Raw genomic sequence first — 21,593 nt, 5'->3', positions numbered from 1 at the left:
TTTCTTTGTCATTGGACAAACTTACAAAATCAGTGAGGGGTCAAATAATTATTTCCTCCACTGTATAAATAACAAGAATGTAGGTTCTTGTTATTTATAGGGATAAGATTGTTTTTGGAGGCTCATTGAGCAGCACACTTTGTTTCTGGAGGCTGTTGATGTTTTGGGCCCTTGTCTCAGTTGGCTGTCAGAGCACTGGGCCCTTGTTTCTGGAGGCTATTGATGTGCTGGGCCCTTGTTTCTGGAGGCTCTTTGAGCAGCAGACTTGTTTCTGGTGGCTGTTGGAATCCTGGAACCTTGTTTCTGCAAGCTCTTCAAGCAGCAACCCATGTTTCTGGTGGCTGTTGGAATCCTGTGCCCTTGTTTCTGGAGGCTCTTCAAGCAGCAAGCCCATGTTTCTGGTGGCTGTTGGAATCCTGAACCCTTGTTTCGGGAGGCTTTCAAGCAGCAAGCCCATGTTTCTGGTGGCTGGTGGAATCCTGGACCCTTGTTTCTAGAAGCTCTTCAAGCAGCAACCCATGTTTCTGGTGGCTGTTGTAATCCTGGACCCTTGTTTCTGGATTCTCTTCAAGCAGCAACCCATGTTTCTGGTGCCTGTTGGAATCCTGGGCCCTTGTTTCTGGAGGCACTTCAAGCAGCAACCCATGTTTCTGGTGCCTGTTGGAATCGTGGACCCTTGTTTCTAGAAGCTCTTCAAGCAGCAAGCCCATGTTTCTAGTGGCTGTTGGAATTGTGGACCCTTGTTTCTAGAAGCTCTTCAAGCAGGAAGCCCATGTTTCTGGTGGCTGTTGGAATCCTGGACTCATATTTCTGGTGGCTGTTGGAATCCTGGGCCCTTGTTTCTGGATTCTCTTCAAGCAGGAAGCCCATGTTTCTGGTGGCTGTTGGAATCGTGGACCCTTGGTTCTATAAGCTCTTCTAACAGCAAACCCTTGTTTCTGGAGGTGTTCTGTAAATATAATATCGGAATCTTTGTCGGTGAGGCCTTCTATGCCCCATAGAAAAGGATGGCAGTTGATAGCAGCATTTCCTATGAGGCCAGTCACACTCTCCATCTGTAGGATTCCCACTTGGATAGCAGGAATGCAGATTTCCCAAAAGGAATGGAAATGTTATCAGAGTTAGTTGAATCTCTGCAGCTTGGGGGTTCCATTATAGCTTCCCATACCAATGTCTTTATATTACACTGCAACTTCCAGAGATGTCGTCATTCCCGGCCCCAGTGGAACTGAAATTCTAATTTACTTTGCAAACGCTTACATTCAGGGGGAGGGCAGCTTTATCACGAACCATTTAACCTGCCTCTGTGTTTTAGGAGCATAGGAAGAAACCCACACCAACATGTAGAGAACAAACAGACTCCTTGCAAATAAAGGTCCCCATACACGTGAAGATTTGCTAGCTTGGCGAGGTTGCCAATCGAGCGGATCTTCACCCGATATCTCCACCTACGGGTGGGCAATATTGGGGAACATGTAGGCTACAAGAGATTTTGGCGGCAATGGGGCAGTTGGTTCGGGGACCGCATCAACGAGCCAATGCAGCCCCCGATCCAACTGAATCTTTTAACCTGCCCGATCGATATCTGGCCAATTTCAGGCCAGATATCGGTTAGGTATGGCCGTCACTTCTGCCCCTACACGGGCCGATAAGCTGCCGAATCGGTCCAAGGGACCCATATCGGCAGCTACTATTGGCCCGTGTATGGGGACCTTAAGGCCCACCTTGGAACTGAACTTAGGACTTGACAAGTCAGTGGTGCTAATCACCGATGCTCTTATTCTCTTGGTAATTCCCCCTAAAGCAGTGGACACCAAACTGAGAATTGAGGGGGTATGGTCATTTACGTTCCTGGATACACCTGAAAGCAAAATGTTGAAAGTAGTTTACTGGTGAATTTGGGTTGAAAGTATTTTTGGAACTATGACTGATACACCAGTATTTTCCTGGATCTGCACTCATTTAATGAGCTGAGTAGGCGATGGCTGAAGGCTGCCACTTGCCCCACTTTTATCAGCTGACTCACTCCCCAGTTTTGAGAAGAGGAACCACTGGATACAAATTGATTTTATTTATAATTTCCTTGTTGGGGTTACTAAGTAACCAGTAATGGGAGCGTTGCTAAATCTCAGCCAAAAAGAAGAATAAGGAACCGGATGTGAATAACTTGTAAGATGGATTCTAGAAACATTCATAGTTACATAGTTACACAGTTACATAGGGTTGAAAAAAGACCAGTGTCCATCAAGTTCAACCCATCCAAGTAAACCCAGCACACCTAACCCACACCTACCAATCTATACACTCACATACATAAACTATAAATACAACCACTAGTACTAACTGTAGATATTAGTATCACAATAGCCTTGGATATTCTGATTGATCAAGAACTCATCCAGGCCCCTCTTATAGGCATTAACAGAATCTGCCATTACCCCATCACTAGGAAGGGCATTCCCCAACCTCACTGCCCTCACCGTGAAAAACCCCCTACCCAACATCCCCCGGCAGGGCATTCCCCAACCTCACTGCCCTCACCGTGAAAAACCACCTACGCTGCTTCAAATGGAAGCTTCTTTCCTCTAATCTATAGGGGTGACCTCTGGTGCGTTGATTGTTTTTATGGGAAAAAAGAACATCCCCCAACTGCCTATAATCCCCTCTAATGTACTTGTACAGAGTAATCATGTCCCCTCGCAAGCGCCTCTTTTCCAGAGAAAACAACCCCAACCCTGACAGTCTCACCTCATAGTTTAAATCTTCCATCCCCTTTACCAGTTTAGTTGCAGTCTCTGCACTCTCTCCAGCTCATTAATATCCTTCTTAAGGACTGGAGCCCAAAACTGCACTGCATACTCAAGGTGAGGCCTTACCAGGGACCTATAAAGGGGCAAAATTATGTTCTCATCCCTTGAGTCAATGCCCTTTTTTATACAAGACAGCACTTTATTTGCTTTAGTAGCCACAGAATGACACTGCCTGGCATTAGACAACTTGTTATCAACAAAAACCCCTAGATCCTTCTCCATTAAGGATCCCCCAACACACTACCATTCAGTAGATAGTTTGCGTTTATATTATTTCTACCAAAGTGCATAACTTTGCACTTATCAACATTGAACCTCATTTCCCAGTTTGCTGCCCAGTTATCTAATTTTGTCAAATCGCTCTGCAAAGCGGCACATCCTGCATGGAACTTATAGTTTTGCACAATTTAGTGTCATCAGCAAAAATAGAAACAGTACTGTCTATGCCCCCCTCCAGGTCATTAATAAACAAGTTAAACAGCAAAGGCCCAAGGACTGACCCCTGCGGTACTCCACTAACCACACTGGTCCAATTAGAAAATGTTCCATTTACAACCACTCTTTGCACTCTATCCTTCAGCCAGTTCTCTATCCAATTACAAATATTATGTTCTAGGCCAATATTCCTTAATTTGATCATTAACCTTCTGTGAGGTACTGTATCAAACGCTTTAGCAAAGTCCAAGTAGATGACATCAACTGCCATTCCAGCATCAAGGTTCCTACTCACCTCCTCATAAAAGGCGACTAAATTAGTCTGGCAAGATCTGTCTCGCATAAAACCATGCTGGCACAAACTAATAGTATTGTGAACTGCAATGTATTCAAGTACCCTATCCCTTATTACCCCTTCCAAAAGTTTTCCTACTACTGATGTCAGACTAACAGGCCTATAGTTTTCAGGCTGAGAACGGGATCCCTTTTTAAATAACGGCACCACATTAGCAATCCGCCAGTCTCTCGGCACCATGCCAGACCTCAATGAATCCTGAAAAATTAAGTGAAGAGGTTTGGCAATCACAGCGCTCAGCTCATTTAATACCCTGGGATGAATCCCATCCGGCCCTGGACCTTTGTTTACCTTTACATGTTCAAGTCTCTTTTGAATTTCCTCCCGAGTGACCCATGCGCCAGTAGCTAAATTACTAGCACTGGGCATATTACAAGGGAAGCCTTCATTATCTGGCTCCTCAGATGTATAGACAGATGAAAAATAAGAGTTCAAAATTTCAGCTTTTTCCCCGTTCTCATCAACCAACTTACCCCCCCGTGATAATAAAGTTCCCACCCCTTCTTGCTTCATTTTTTTACTATTCACATAATTAAAAAATAATTTAGGATTCTTTTTACTCCTAGCAGCAATATCCCTTTCCATTTCTATTTTAGCTTGCCTGATAGCTTTTTTGCTGCTTTATTTGCTTCCTTGTACCTGATGAAAGTTTCCGCTGTCCCAGCTAACTTGAATGCCCTAAAAGCACGTTTTTTCTTACCAACCTCGACAATAACACTTTTATTCATACAAACAGTGCCTTCCATAATGTTTGGGACTAATTTTGATTGACCCCTCTGCTCCTCAGTGTAGAATTTGTCATTGAACCATTCAGACATGATTAAAGTGGACATTGAAGACTTTAAAGTTATTTGCACACATTTTAGTTGCACCATGTAACACTTTATACATAGTCCCCCTCATTTTGGGGCACCAATTGGCTTCACGGGTGTTTGGGATTTATTAGGCTAATGCCACGCTCGGGTGCAGGCATATTTAGACGATATCCACATAAAAATGGGAAAAAATGCAAAGTCCCGCGCTTTTAGGTGGATATCGGCTACATGTTCCTGCACCCAAACGTATTCAATCCATTCTGGTGCAGGCAGTCCATAAGCATATGGCTTCTGATGAAGTGGCGAGAAGCCATGAAACACGTCAAGCTGGAGGTGTAGTTCTTCAACATGTTTTTAATGGATACAAGAATAAAGAATATTTTTTATTTAAAAGAAGTCCTGGCGAGCTCCATCTATCTACACAATTTTCTTGCAGTCCATAAGCGTATGGAGTGTATTCTCTGCAATCGTTTTTCAGCTTGCCGAAAATGTGCACCATACGCTTTGTGTGGCATTAGCCTGAGATGTATTTCATTGCTTCATTAGTGCAGGGATAAGATACCTAGGCTTGCTTCTACCATTGGGAGCCTGTAGTTGCTATTGGTCAACATGAGGAGTAAAGCTGTGCCAATGAAAGTCAAGTAGTAGGCAAGTAGTTATTTTTGAATTCCTGAATTGGAGGCAAGTTTTGGTTGTATAAAAACCAGCTGTTCTGCCAAAAAGAGTCACATTTAGGCTGCCAGTCCACATAAGGGCTACCAAATAGCCAATCACAGCCCTTTTTTGGTACGCTCATGAACATTTTTTATGCTTGTGTTGCTCCCCAACTCTGTTTACATGTGAGTGTGGCGCACGGGTAAAAAAGGTTGGGGATCCTTGCCCTTGGCGAGGTCGCCAAGCAAGCAGCTCTTCTCCCGATATTCCCACCTACGGGTGGGGGGGGGCTATATCGGGGAAAATGTAGGCTAATTCGATCGTTTGGCCCTGTGGCCAAGGATAAAAGATTCAGGCTCGTTGATGCGGTCCCCGAACCGACTGCCCCATTGCCGCCATTATAATTCGATCGTTTGGCCCCAGGGCCAAACGATCGAATTAGCCTACATGTTCCCCGATATCGCCCACCTGTAGGTGGGGATATCGGGTGAAGATCCGCTCACTTGGCGACCTCGCCAAGCGAGCGAATCTTCACGTGTATGGGCACCTTAAATCTTTTAACCTGCCCAATCGATATCTGGCCAATTTCAGGCCAGATATCGGTCGGGGAGGCCCCTCGTTCCTGCCCCTACACAGGACCAATATCAGCAGCTACAATCGGCCCGTGTATGCCCTTTAGGATTACCAAATTTGAATACAAAACTGTCTGAAAGAAGGTACTGGTGAGCTCTGTAATCACAGACTGGTAGGCTAAGGAAGACATCCACTGCTGATAACAGAAGAACCCTCATTTTGATAAAGAACAGTCCTCAAACACCTGTCCAACAGATCAGAAACGCTCTTCAGGAGGCAGGCGTGTCTCTTCAATTCAAGCGCATAATAAATGAGCACATAGTATATCATTTAATTACATATATACTATAATGTAAATATATCAAATTTAACACAACTAACCATAATACAGAAGAATCAGTGGGCTACTTGTTCCTTGCTTACTTCTGCTTCTACACTGAGTGGAAGGGCTTCCAATTTTACCCATTTGCTATCCATGAAAACCAGGCCCTGGCCCCTCAGTTTGCTTGTAAACATCCTGTATCTAGGATGAAACACTGTCCGGGAGTAGTTTCTGAGGACTATGGAATATTTCCAATCCCATAGGTCTTCATTCTATTCCAGTAACATGCTATACTTGATGGCATCCATTATGTGTAACTCTATGCTATGTCCCATGGACCTTTTATGTTTACCAAATTCCTGTTAAACTAGTTTTCCTTGGAGATGGTCAGCACTGTTTACATGTTATAAGGAGTAAACATCCAGAGATTCTTCTAGTCAAGAGGTGACTCTCACTTCTTTTGTTTGTTTTAGTAACACCAACTGTCGTTATGTCCATGTTGCAAGGTTTGGTCTAGATCTGTAAAGGTCTAATACTCCAGTTGGCTGCAAGTTTTCTAATCTCGGGCTACATGTTTTCTAACCTTATGAAGGTACTAAAGCTCCAGTTGGCTACACGTTTTCCAATCTCATGAAGGTTCTAAGTCTCTAGTTGGCTACATGTTTTCCAATCTCATGAAGGTTCTAATGCTCCAGTTGTCTAAACGTTTTCTAATCTCTGAAGGTTCTTATGCTCTTGTTGGCTACGTATTATCTAACCTGACGATTCTCATGCTCTAGTTGGCTACACATTTTCTAATCTCATAAAGGTTCTAATGCTCCAATTGGCGACATGTTTTCTAATCTCATAAAGGTTCTAAAGCTGGCCATACGTGCACTGATATTATCGTATAAAACCTTGTTTTGTACGATATTCAGTTGCGTGTATGGTGGATTGACGAGACGACCGATATCGCAAAAACTTCGGATATCAGTCGTCTCGCCGATCAGACGGCCCAAAAGATATTGATGAGGCGCTGTTGAAGTTGTCTGAGCAAAACCTGCATTTAGGGCTGAATTGTCAGATGGAGGTAGAATTCTACCTCCATATCTGACTATTCAGCCCATGTATTGGCACCTTTACTCTCCAGTTGGCTACAAGTTTTCTAATCTCCTGAATGTTCTAATGCTCCAGTTGTCTACAGGGTAAAGTAGTCCTATTGATTTTTTAATCTTCCAACTGATTGAGTACAGTTAACAGTCTAAAGGTGCCCATACACCTTACGATCCGCTCCCTTGGCGATGTCACCAAGCGAGCGGATCTTCTCCCGATATCTTCTACCTATGGGTGGGCGATACCGGGAGAATCCAGGCTAATTCGATCGTTTGGGGCCCTGGGGCCAATCGATCTAATTATTACGGCGGGTATAGGCAAAGTCGGTCCGGAGACCACATCAACGAGCCGATGTGGTCCCCGATCCGACTAGATTTTTTAACCTGCCCGATGGATATCTGCCCGATTTCAGGCCAGGTATCGGTCGGGCAGGCCCGTCGGTAGTGCCCATACATGGGGTGATTAGCTGGCGAATCGGTCTAAGGGACCCATATCGGCAGCTAAAATCGTCCCGTGTATGGCGACCTTAACCCTGTAATAGTTCAGATGTTCAGACTTGGCTACAGGTTGGTCTAACGGTGCCCTATCAAGGTACTTAAAAGTTGGTTGGCTACTGGTTAGTCTAACCTTATGAAAGTTGTAATGCTTTTCTGGCTACAGGTAAGACTTCTCCCATGAAGGTTTTAATGCTCCATTTGGCTACGTGTTGTAGTGGCTTTATGAATCGTTTAATGCTCCAACTGGGTACAGATTGATCCAACGCTGTAGAGGTTCTGATGTTTAAATTTGGTCACGGGTTAGTCTCTTTCTGTATTTTCTAATTCTTAAGATAATTATAGTTAAGGTGCCCATACACCTTTAAGATCCGCTCGCTTGGCGATGTCTTCAAGCGAGCGGATCTTCTCCCGATATCCCCACCTACGGGTGGGCAATATTGGGGGAATTTAGCCTAATTCGATTGTTTGGCCCTGGGGCCAATTACAATGACGGGCAAAGGCAAAGTCGGTCTGGGGACCGCATCAACGAGCCGATGCGGTCCCCGATCCAACTAGATTTTCTAAATTGCCTGATCGAGATCTGGCCGATTTCAGGCTAGATATCGGTCGGGCAGGCCCGTCGGTAGTGCCCATACATGGGCCGATAAGCTGCCAAATCGGTCTAAGGGACCCATATCGGCAGCTAGAATCGGCCCGTGTATGGGGACCTTTAGTCTAGTCCAGAGATTCCCAATTTTTTTTTTTTTTTTTTACCTGTGAGCCACATTCATATGCAAAAGGCTTTGGAAAGCCACCAAGGGGAGTACAAAATAAGGGCTTTGATTGGCTATTAAATGGAATGCTGGTTGGTCTAGTGGTGCCAGGTGAAGCTACTTAAGCACTGGTTGGCTATAAGTTAGTTTACCCCTAAAGTGCTTGACAGGCTAGAGTTTAGTCTAGTTTCTTGAAGGCTTTACTGCCTCAGTTGGCTACAGGTTGTGGTGGCACTGTGAATGTTTTAATGCTCCAACTGGATAAAGGCTCCAAAGTTCAGATTTGACTACAGGTTGTTATAGTGGTGCCATGTGAAGTTACTAAAGCACTATGGCTACAGGTTGGTATAGCCCCATGAAGGTTCTTAGTGGCTACATGACATGTTGGTGTAGGCCTGCGAAGGTTTTAATGGCCCAACTCCATGCAGGGTGGTCTAACCCTGTAGAGATTCTAATGTTCAGATATGGCTACAGATTGGTCTACCCTCTGAAGGTTCTAATGCTCTAACTGGCTACAGGTTAGTTTGACATGTGGAATCTGAGGAGCTTTGAATGCTACATCTTTAAGGAGCCTAAGGACATCACAAAAACTGCCCCCTATTGGCTTGTCCAGGCAAGTGCCTCCTACCAGCACTTCTATCAGTCTATCCAGAGCCTATGGATGAATTATATCTTGGTGACAAATGTTTGATATTATCTGATATATTATCACACTGCTTGTGTAGGATTTATATAGTCTCAGCCCTGATGTAAGATTCTCAATAGATCATTGTTCTGTAGTCGGGCTGCGCGTGTTTATATCTATACACTTACCTTGTTACTATGGTGCCTGACTAATCTGTGCAGATCATGGCGTCGGGGAACCCCTAAATGGCGACAAACCCCTGTTCTCTTGTGTTGTGTATGTACCAGGGATGGAGCCAACTGCACCCAATTGCATTACTGTAGGACCAATCTAGTGTCCCAGGACTCCGTGTCCTTGGGCTGATTCTCTCCAATCAGATTAGAAATGACCTTGCTCGATGGCCTCCCCGCTTATGTATAGTAATAACCTCTAAGTGCAATGTGTTTTTTCTCAGAAAGGCAAAGGAAAAATGTGGGTGTGTAAATAATTGGCCGACGGCCTGATAAGCAAATCCAAGCACCGGAACGCACAGGAATGCAGACTCTAGATAAATGATATTTAACTTCCCCTTGATTTGTGTTCCTTTGTAAATAAACAGAAATTATTACCATTTGTAGGGGATCCATTATTCAGATGTCAGTAGAGCAGCACCCCGGGCTATGGATTGGGCAGAATACAACACAACTGGTGTTGCCAAACTATAAACCTTGGGCACGAGTGGAAACCTTCTGTTAAAGGGGTTTTACAACATATTTACCCGGATCTAGAAAAGCCCAAGGTTCCTCTGTAATTGTATATACTAATATTTCCTTAAAGTGGTTGTCCATCTTAAGTTAACTTTTATTATGTTATAGAAAGGCAAATTCTAAGCAACTTTTCAATTAGTCTTCATTATTTGTTTATCATAGTTTTTGAATTATTTGCCATCGTATAACTCTTTAAATGGGGGTCACTGACCCCTGAGTCAAAACACTATTGCTCTGTTAGGCTACAGGTTTATTGTTATTGTTACTTTCTACTCTGGTCCTCTTTTATTCATATATCAGCCTTTCATTCAAACCACACCTTGGTTGCTAAGGTCATTTGGATCCTAGCAACCAAATAGCTTCTGAAACTCCAAGCTGGAGAGCTACCGACCAAGTCTGAAATGATTGACAAAAAGGACATATAATAAAAAATGAAGACCAATGGCAAATTGTCTCAGAATATTAGAAAGATAACTCAAAGGTGGACAACCCCTTTAATGAAATATTAGTATATACTATTACAGAGGTACAAAGCATTGTGGGGTTTTTGGCCACATTTGTGAGTATATATAAATCGAGATCCGGCTGTTTAGTAATTATATTCACTTACATGATACCCCAGGCTGGTGTGATTTTCTGCTAATAGGAGCCCCAGCCCAGTATTGAATGTAAGGAAGCTATATCTTGTACAAGAAGAACGGCCCATAGTATCAGATGTAAAGAGGCTGTATCTTACATAATATTCTCCCATGATATCAAATGTAAGGAAACTGTATCTTTTACATTAAAGGGATACTGCCATGATATATATGGTACTTTTTATTTCTAAATGACACTGTTACACAGCAAATAATTCCCTCGGCCATTTAACCTTTTATTCTTGAACCAACAAATGTATTTGTAGCTGTAATATTGGTGTGTAGGCGCCATCTCAGTGCCTTGTGCCTGAGTCTGAGCTTTCAGCCAGCGCTACACATTAGAACTGCTTTCAGCTAACCTATTGTTTCTCCTACTCCCATGTAACTGGAGGAGTCCCAAGCCGGACTTGGATTTCTTACTATTGAGTGCTATTCTGATACCTACTGGGAGCTGCTATCTTGCTCTCTTCCCATTGTTCTGCTGATCGGCAGCTGGGGGTGAGGGGGGGATATCACTCCAACTTGCAGCGCAGCAGTAAAGTGTGCCTGAGTCTGAGCTTTCAGCCAGCGCTACCCATTAGAACTGCTTTCAGCTAACCTATTGTTTCTCCTACTCCCATGTAACTGGAGGAGTCCCAAGTCGGACTTGGATTTCTTACTATTGAGTGCTATTCTGATACCTACTGGGAGCTGCTATCTTGCTCTCTTCCCATTGTTCTGCTGATCGGCTGCTGGGGGTGAGGGGGGGATATCACTCCAACTTGCAGCGCAGCAGTAAAGTGTGCCTGAGTCTGAGCTTTCAGGAGGAGCCAGTGCTACACATTAGAACTGCTTTCAGCTAACCTACCAATTCAGCTTCCTATTGAACCAACGCTTGGGGGGTACATGTTTGGGTGTTGCCTGTATCCGGCGTGGGGTCTGTGTACCCCCCCAGTGTAACCTGACAGTATAAATATCCATCAGTGATTTCCGTAGCTGTGCCTGGAATGGGCTTATAACTGGATCTTATCTTGTGCCGCTGAGCATGTCCTGTTATTTCCCTTCAGCCGGTGATTTTATAAACACACTTACAGGCCTTTGTACCGTGCCTGACGTCTAGGGATGTGCATTGGGTTGAAAGCAGATTTAAAGGGAAACTATCATTTTGTGATTTTCAAGCACTGCCAGGAGTTAGTGTAACTGTATATGTGCCCGTGTTGTGTTTTTGTGCTGCAGTTTAATCCTGTAACGAAACCTTCAGCAATCTCACTGTGCACGCCTGGTTCAACCCTCTCCCAGCTCCATACATTCACAGCTCCTCCCATGAAGAACCCTCCATCAGCAATCTCACTGTGCATGCCTGGTTCAACCCTCTCCCAGCTCCATACATTCACAGCTCCTCCCATGAAGAACCCTCCATCAGCAATCTCACTGTGCATGCCTGGTTCAACCCTCTCCCAGCTCCATACATTCACAGCTCCTCCCATGAAGAACCCTCCATCAGTAATCTCTGTGTGCATGCCTGGTTCAACCCTCTCCCAGCTCCATACATTCACAGCTCCTCCCATGAAGAACCCTCCATCAGCAATCTCACTGTGCATGCCTGGTTCAACCCTCTCCCAGCTCCATACATTCACAGCTCCTCCCATGAAGAACCCTCCATCAGTAATCTCAGTGTGCATGCCTGGTTCCACCCTCTCCCAGCTCCATACATTCACAGCTCCTCCCATGAGGAACCCTCCATCAGCAATCTCTGTGTGCATGCCTGGTTCCACCCTCTCCCAGCTCCATACATTCACAGCTCCTCCCATGAGGAACCCTCCATCAGTAATCTCAGTGTGCATGCCTGGTTCCACCCTCTCCCAGCTCCATACATTCACAGCTCCTCCCATGAGGAATCCTCCATCAGCAATCTCAGTGTGCATGCCTGGATCCACCCTCTCCCAGCTCCATACATTCACAGCTCCTCCCATGAGGAACCCTCCATCAGTAATCTCAGTGTGCATGCCTGGTTCCACCCTCTCCCAGCTCCATACATTCACAGCTCCTCCCATGAGGAACCCTCCATCAGTAATCTCAGTGTGCATGCCTGGTTCCACCCTCTCCCAGCTCCATACATTCACAGCTCCTCCCATGAGGAACCCTCCATCAGCAATCTCAGTGTGCATGCCTGGTTCCACCCTCTCCCAGCTCCATACATTCACAGCTCCTCCCATGAGGAACCCTCCATCAGCAATCTCAGTGTGCATGCCTGGTTCCACCCTCTCCCAGCTCCATACATTCACAGCTCCTCCCATGAGGAACCCTCCATCAGTAATCTCAGTGTGCATGCCTGGTTCCACCCTCTCCCAGCTCCATACATTCACAGCTCCTCCCCTGAGGAACCCTCCATCAGCAATCTCAGTGTGCATGCCTGGTTCCACCCTTTGTACATTCATAACTTCTCCCCTTAGGTTTAAATTCTCACTGATCTCATTATGGTTCCCCCCTTCCTTCTACCTTGTAAATGCATTAATGGGACAAAAAAATATTTTATGCTCTTTAAAACCAGCAAGTACTACCCTGCACAACGACACAAGTCTACAAAAAAAACAAGAAAATTATGCCTCCAGTTGCTAAAGCAATGTTAGGGGAAGTTTACCTCTAGGGATAAACCTGTTTTTAGTAACTTTTCTATTGGTCTCCTGTATATATTTTGTATGTTTTTTTTTTTTTTTTTTAAATTATTGACTTTCCTTTTCTGCCTATTGTTAGCCTTGAACTTTATTGCTTCCTGGTTCTCTTTGGGGTGTCACTGTTCCCCAGCAACCAAAAAATGGATACTGTACTATTGTTATGAGCTATAAGTTGATAAGGGGAATACGGCATATACAATGCAAAAGCCAGTCCCTATACACAGTGCCCTATTGGATATGGGATATGCACACTGCTGCGCCGTTACACAGTACCACAAAGTCCCGTGACCCATGTGACCTAACGCAATTAGCCAGTGAATGTGCCCATTGTGTGAGCCAGTATAATGTTCCCTACTGTGTGTGTGGCAGCTCTTGCAGACTTGCCTCGCTCATGGAAATAGCCCTGTTTTGGGCATTAAGGATCATTAGACGGGTTTGTATTTTGCAATTGTTGCATATAGTAGTTGTGCCAGTGTAATGTCTATATCCCGCGCCAATGTGGCATTAGAGCTGCCCAAGGTACAATATACCGGCATGGCTGGCAATCTGCCCCGATGTGATTATCCTTATATTATGTCTTACATTATCAGTGCTGAGAAAGGAATGGGTAGCCAATCGCATCATGTATTCGGAGCTGGAAGTTGTCCCGTGAATGTTAAGCTCATAATGACTCTTAGAATGTAAGCTCTTTTGGGCAGGGCCTTCTGCATCAGTTATTGGTTGTTTTTGTATGTCAGTCTGTATGTTTAATGTGTACAGCACTGTGGCGTATGTTGGCACGTTAAAGGGGTTCTTCACCTTTGAATTAACCATTTATATGAAGTAGAGCAGGGGTGGCCAATACTTTAATAAATGGGATATCTCGGAACTCCGCAGAACCAGGATAAGGCCGGGGCTCTGTATGGGCAGAAAAGATCAGGCTGATTGTGCCCGGCTGCCTGTGTGGGTTACTTCAGGGGGCACTTTGTAAATACAGGTATCGGACCCCTTATCCGGAAACCTATTTTCCAGAAAGTTCTGAAATTACAGAAAGGCCATCTTCCATAGACTCCATTTTAATCAAATAATTTACATTTTTAAAAATGATTTCCTTTTTCTCTGTAATAATAAAACAGTACCTGTACTTGATCCCAACTAAGATATAATTACCCCTTATTGGGGGCAGAACAGCCCTATTGGGTTTATTTCATGGTTAAATGATTCCCTTTTCTCTGTAATAATAAAACAGTACCTGTACTTGATCCCAACTAAGATATAATTACCCCTTATTGGAGGCAGAACAGCCCTATTGGGTTTATTTCATGGTTAAATGATTCCCTTTTCTCTGTAATAATAAAACAGTACCTGTACTTGATCCCAACTAAGATATAATTACCCCTTATTGGAGGCAGAACAGCCCTATTGGGTTTATTTAATGCGTTGGCAGTGATGGGAATAGCCCCCCCCGTGCCAGGGCCTCCTGTGTGACTGCTCCCTGGTCTCATTTATATGCCATGTTTGTGCCTGAGCGGAACTGACGGCGTTAGGGCACCTGAGCCGCACAGTATATGCAGGGACCCAGCCTACCTGTTAATACTCAATTCCCCACAAATAACTGGGAAACAAGGGCAGGCGGGTGGATAACCATACCCTGGGGATACGCAGTGCCCTCACGTTTGCCTTTGCCTAATGGGCATCTGTAACGGGGATTAGCACCTTGCTAATAGCTTTCAGTATGAAGTACATATCATCCATTTCTGTGGGTTATAGAATATTAAAGCATTTTTTGTTCCATGTGGGAGCCAGAATAGGAGTACAGGGGTGGGGCTGAAAATAATTAGATATATAAAACCCTCACAGGGAATCTGCTTTTAGTTGCCGGGGTCACTGTCACCTTTCATGATGGGTAAGTGGCCCTGTAACAAGTAGTTTGTATGAGGGGCTCCTCATATCTAGGTGGGTTGCCCATCACTGATTCACTTATACCATGTGACACACACACACAGAATGATGGGTAAGTGGGAGGGGCCTGTAACAGGTAGTTTGTATGAGGGGCTCCTCATATCTAGGTGGGTTGCCCATCACTGATTCACTTATACCATGTGACACACACACACAGAATGATGGGTAAGTGGGAGGGGCCTGTAACAGGTAGTTTGTATGAGGGGCTCCTCATATCTAGGTGGGTTGCCCATCACTGATTCACTTATACCATGTGACACACACACACAGAATGATGGGTAAGTGGGAGGGGCCTGTAACAGGTAGTTTGTATGAGGGCTCCTCATATCTAGGTGGGTTGCTCATCACTGATTCAGTGATACCATGTGACACACACACATAGAATGATGGGTAAGTGGGAGGGGCCTGTAACAAGTAGTTTGTATGAGGGGCTCCTCATATCTAGGTGTGTTGCCCATCACTGATTCACTTATACCATGTGACACACACACACAGAATGATGGGTAAGTGGGAGGGGCCTGTAACAGGTAGTTTGTATGAGGGGCTCCTCATATCTAGGTGTGTTGCCCATCACTGATTCACTTATACCATGTGACACACACACACAGAATGATGGGTAAGTGGGAGGGGCCTGTAACAGGTAGTTTGTATGAGGGGCTCCTCATATCTAGGTGGGTTGCTCATCACTGATTCACTTATACCATGTGACACATACACATAGAATGATGGGTAAGTGGGAGGGGCCTGAAACAGGTAGTTTGTATGAGGTATGTTTTACATAATGGATTCATTTATACCAAGTGACACACACACACAGAATGATGGGTAAGTGGGTGGGGCCTATAACACACTCCTAAGGTAACAGAAAATGAAAGGATGTGATGTTTTTTTTTTTGTTCTGTTACAGGTTAACTGGCCCGAGTGGGTTTGTTACAGACGGACCAGGAAACTATAAATATAAAACAAAGTGCACGTGGCTTATCGAAGGGAGGTAAGTGCCTAATTTCACATGGGTGCAGTTAAACTGCATATCTCTGCATGGCTGGTGTCACACATTGTTACTGCCCCTACCAAACAAAATTTGTATGGAAGCGCCAGTTACTCCTTCCCTATATTTGAAGAGTAAAGCGGTGCTTCCCAGTCCAACACAATGGGCTCCCAGTCGATTATTGAGGTTTAGTCAGAAAATGATCAGAAAGGGTGAAAAATTCTGTATATTGAGACATCAGGCTGTCGATGTAATTCATAGCTAGTGGGTCCGCAACGGCCCCTGTGGGAGGCAGTCATTGGTCTGGTAGCCTTATGTGCAAATACACTCGCCTAAAGGATTATTAGGAACACCATACTAATGCCCTTCTCTGACCTCTAGCACCAACAAGGCATTTTCGCCCACAGGACTGCCGCATACTGGATGTTTTTCCCTTTTCACACCATTCTTTGTAAACCCTAGAAATGGTTGTGGGTGAAAATCCCAGTAACTGAGCAGATTGTGAAATACTCAGACCGGCCCGTCTGGCACCAACAACCATGCCACGCTCACAATTGCTTAAATCACCTTTCTTTCCCATTCTGACATTCAGTTTGGAGTTCAGTAGATTGTCTTGACCAGGACCAGAAGCAACTGCCGTGTGATTGGTTGATTAGATAATTGCATTAATGGGAAATTGAACAGGTGTTCCTAATAAATCTTTAGGTGAGTGTATATGATTGGGCAGTTTGGCCAATTACTGCCTGAACATCATCTGTCTTGCAATCCAATGAAATCATAGTATGAATATTGGGTGTTGTTGCCCCAGCAGCCAAGGCAGGCCCACTTTAGGAGACTGCATAATTATCCTCCTGACCTGCAGCCACCTTAAGGTCCCCATACACGGGCCGTTAGAAGCTGCCAATATGGGTCCCTTGGACCGACTCGGCAGCTTATCGGCCCGTGTAGGGGCAGAAACGATCGGACTGGCCGACCGATATCTGGCCTGAAATTGGCCAGATATCGGTCGGGCAGGTTAGAAAATCCCGTCGGTTCGGGGACCGCATCGGCTCGTTGATGCGGTCCCCGAACCGACTGCTCCATTGCCGCCTGCAGAATTTGATCGTTTGGAATTCACCGACATGCCTCCCCGATATCGCCACCCGCGGATCTGCCCGTGTATGGCCACCTTTACCCCTTGTACCCCTTTGTCTCCAATGGGGGGGAGGGGAAAAGCCAGTGTCTGTGCCCATCACATAACTACAGAACATGGAACTAGCGTATATAAATATTACACGGGGAAAAACAAGCTCTTTAGAAAGAAAAATATTATGGAAAGGAAAATTCCACCTGTCAGGGAAGCAGATCTGAGGATCTAGGCCTTAGGCACAGAGGCGGGGCAGGCAGTTACTTTCTCTTTCACTTCAGAACTTAGCTATTGCTGCTCTGCTCACATTCCCCCTCCCTCCCCACCATCTCATGTAACCAGTGCCTGGGTATCAGGAACCCCCATACTGGAACATAAACAAGATTTTGGGGTGATACAGAGCTTGCCTTACTAACAGTGTCCACAAAATGGCGCCCACCTGCTTGCTGTGACCGTGAATTTCAAGGCTGAAGACAATAACATTCAAATAATTTCTATAGTGTTAAGTGAAGTTTATTTTGTTTGACAAACATAATAGAAAACAATTTGGAATGATTTCTTAGGGTGACAGGTCCCCTTTAAATGTATGGCCAGTTAAGACCAACAGAACAAATTGGGGTCACTGACCCCGGCAGCCAAAAAACTACTGCTTTGTGGAAGTCCAGTATAATTGTTATTGTTACTTTTTAGTACTTATTTTTCTATTCAAGTCCTCTCCTATTCGTATATCAGTCTTTCATTCTAACCAAAGCCTGGTTGCTAAGGTAACTTGGATCCTAGCAACCAAACAGGAGAGCTGCTCAACAAAAACTGAAAAAAATAACTCTCTATTACTCTCTACATCATACTAAAAGTTAACTCAAAGGTGAACAGCCCTTTCAATAACACTGTTATGCAGCCGGGGTGCTTAGGAATGCAGAAGGTTTTTGTTAGGGGGTCACCGGGTCTTTATTTTAGTGGAAGGAAATCACCTCCTTGTTAGAGCAGCACAGAAAGGAAATGGTTCCCGTACAGTGTCCATATGATTAATAGCAACTCATCAAACATTAATATCAGGATGGAGAACCAGTCTATTTTAGGCTCTGTTAGAGCCCAGACTGATTCCTTTCAGGATATAGACTTGATGGTCTGTATAAATTCTCTGTGCCCTGGTTTGACAACAGATGTATTTGGTCATTCCAAATACCATGTACTTAGACTTGGCCATCCCCTGGGTTAGGAAGAGCTGATGGACTTGACCGTGCCCTGGGCTGGGAAGAGCAGACTGACTTGACCGTGCCCTGGGTTGGGAAGAGCAGACTGACTTGACCGTTCCCTGGGTTGGGAAGAGCAGATTAACCTGACCATGCCCTGGGTTGGGAAGAACAGACGGACCTAACCGTGCCCTGGGTTGGAAAGAGCAAATGGACCTGACCGTGCCCTGGGTTGGGAAGAGCAGATGGACCTGACTGTGCCTGGGTTGGGAAGAGCAGACTAACTTGACTGTTCCCCTGGGTTGGGAAGAACATACGGACCCAACCGTGCCCTGGGTTGGGAAGAGCAGACTGACTTGACCGTGCCCTGGGTTGAGAAGAGCAAATGAACCTGACCGTGCCCTGGGTTGGGAAGAGCAGACTGACTTGATCGTGCCCTGGGTTGGGAAGAGCAAATGGACCTGGCCATGCACTGGGTTTGGAAGAGCAGATGGACCTGACCCTGCCCTGAGTTGGGAAGAGCAAATGGACCTGACTATGCCCTGGGTTGGGAAGAGCAGACTGACTTGACCATGCCTGGGTTGGGAAGAGCAGACTGACTTCACCGTGCCTGGGTTGGGAAGAGCAGGCTGACTTCACCGTGCCTGGGTTGGGAAGAGCAGACTGACTTCACCGTGCCTGGGTTGGGAAGAGCAAATGGACCTGACCATGCACTGGGTTGGGAAGAGCAGACTGACTTCACCGTGCCTGGGTTGGGAAGAGCAGACTGACTTCACCGTGCCTGGGTTGGGAAGAGCAAATGGACCTGGCCATGCACTGGGTTTGGAAGAGCAGATGGACCTGACCCTGCCCTGAGTTGGGAAGAGCAAATGGACCTGACTATGCCCTGGGTTGGGAAGAGCAGACTGACTTGACCATGCCTGGGTTGGGAAGAGCAGACTGACTTCACCGTGCCTGGGTTGGGAAGAGCAGGCTGACTTCACCGTGCCTGGGTTGGGAAGAGCAGACTGACTTCACCGTGCCTGGGTTGGGAAGAGCAAATGGACCTGACCATGCACTGGGTTGGGAAGAGCAGACTGACTTCACCGTGCCTGGGTTGGGAAGAGCAGACTGACTTCACCGTGCCTGGGTTGGGAAGAGCAAATGGACCTGACCATGCACTGGGTTGGGAAGAGCAGACTGACTTGATTGTGCCCTGGGTTGGGAAGAGCAGACTGACTTGATTGTGCCCTGGGTTGGGAAGAGCAGACTGACTTCACCGTGCCTGGGTTGGGAAGAGCAAATGGACCTGACCATGCACTGGGTTGGGAAGAGCAGACTGACTTGATTGTGCCCTGGGTTGGGAAGAGCAGATGGATTTAGCAGAGTTTAATAGCGGACAGTCTCACAGGGCTATCTCCCAAGTACAGGAAAGATGCAGATGGGATCTTCTCACAAAGCTGTGGGCACTTCCAATACCAATTTAACCATTTCTGCTTTGTGGCAGAGACCCAGCAGTCCCAACCTGCTTTATGGCAAAGATACTACAAATGCATTTATAGGATCAGAGCAAATACTGTATGCCATAAGCTCCTGTTACCAGTCTTGTTAAATCCTATTCGGGGTGCAAAGGATTTTTGAAATCTGTTTTAAAATTTCTCTTGCACTTTACAGCGAGAATACGGTGCTCCGACTTCGCTTTAACCACTTTGCTACGGAATGCAGTTGGGACCACCTTTACGTCTATGATGGGGATTCCATATACGCGCCTCTTGTGGCGGCTTTCAGGTAAGGTGAATCTGGTTAGTTCTTGGGGTAGTGTCGGTGCAATTATTGCCCCCCGTTATTCGGCCGACTTGTTGTGAAACTACACCTGCCTGATTTCTGCCTCAGGGTGGGGGGCTGCTGGGAGTAGCACTCCCGGCATAGCTGGTATATTGTATTATGTCGCTTGCCTGGGGGTTACTCAGTGCTGTGTTTACACTTTGCTGCTGATGAGCTCCCTGAGCTGGAGACTGCGGTTCCCTTGCGTCTCTCTACGTAGAATAATATAAAACCGCAGGGTTACTGTATTTACCCTGAGCACCACTGAGTTTGTTTAATTAGGAGGAATCCGTACCGACATGTTCACTTCCTGTCCCACAGCTCAGTGCCCTGGATCAACAATCCCCACTCCCCCTAGCAATTAGCATCCCACCCCTGCCTTTTCAATTAACCTCCATGCTGCTGGCACTTAATTAGTTGCCTATTGCTTGGCCTTTGTGCTCTGATTCTTATCATGGCTAGTGTAAGGATATAGTAGTATAAAAGCAAACCTTTCCATGCAGGTCCCCATACACCTTAAGACCTATGGGTGGGCGATATCGGGAGAATCCAGATGGGTATAGGCAAAGTCGGTTCGGGGCCGCATCAATGAGCCGATCCGACCAGATATCGGTTGGGCAGGCCCGTCGGAAGTGCCCATACACGGTCTAAGGGACCCATATCGGCAGCTAGAATCGGCCGTGTATGGGGACCTTAACCCCATTTCAGGGTTTATCTGGGAGGCGCCGTTGCCACACTGGGCAGGTTTATATTGACACATTTCTGCTCCTACTTGTGTCCATTGGAACCAGGTATTAAAGATTGTCTCCCCAAATATTATTGCTGGTGATATAGCATTAAAGGGGAACTTCTGACAAGAAGGCAGCATTTGACTGAATGTGACTCACAATTCCTCTTTTTTGGTTTGTCTCTATGCTTCTGGCAATGACCGTAAATACCCTCCACGTAGTGTGGTAATTGTTAGCTAACAAATCAGCATGTGGCATTTAGTGGTCACCTGTATAAAAGCAAATCTGATTTGTTGCTATGGGCTACTAAGCATAGGGCGGAGTCTCGTTATTCATCACTTAATTAATTGGAAAGATTTTATAATTCAAAGGTGACGACAGTTCAAGAAAACCTGAGAGATACCATAAAACTATGGCAGCATAGGGATTCCCCTGTACTAAGCACAATTCAGCAGGAACAGCCCCCTAAGTTTGCTCATAGCCTGTACAGAGAGATACCATAAAACTATGGCACATAGGGATTCCCCTGTACTAAGCACAATTCAGCAGGAACAGCCCCCTAAGTTTGCTCATAGCCTGTACAGAGAGATTCCATAAAACTATGGCACATAGGTATTCCCCTGTACTAAGCACAATTCAGCAGGAACAGCCCCCTAAGTTTGCTCATAGCCTGTACAGAGAGATACCATAAAACTATGGCAGCATAGGGATTCCCCTGTACTAAGCACAATTCAGCAGGAACAGCCCCCTAAGTTTGCTCATAGCCTGTACAGAGAGATTCCATAAAACTATGGCACATAGGTATTCCCCTGTACTAAGCACAATTCAGCAGGAACAGCCCCCTAA

General features: G+C 45.6%; 1 protein-coding gene across 1 annotated transcript in view; it reads left to right on the top strand.

Moving 5' to 3' along the window:
- The window catches only part of atrn (attractin), an 85,276-nt gene that overhangs the window by 7,144 nt on the left and 56,539 nt on the right, over positions 1 to 21,593 (top strand). The window contains exons 2-3 of the mRNA XM_002936366.5: positions 15,817 to 15,900; positions 19,870 to 19,983. Of these exons, the coding sequence (XP_002936412.3) occupies positions 15,817 to 15,900; positions 19,870 to 19,983 (198 nt within the window). The remainder of the gene's footprint in view (positions 1 to 15,816; positions 15,901 to 19,869; positions 19,984 to 21,593) is intronic.

The sequence above is a fragment of the Xenopus tropicalis genome, chromosome 1 (genome assembly GCF_000004195.4).
Source record: "Xenopus tropicalis strain Nigerian chromosome 1, UCB_Xtro_10.0, whole genome shotgun sequence".
Lineage (NCBI taxonomy): Eukaryota > Metazoa > Chordata > Amphibia > Anura > Pipidae > Xenopus > Xenopus tropicalis.
The sequence above is the reverse complement of the archived record's forward strand: the minus strand, read 5'-3'. Positions and strand labels throughout refer to the sequence as shown.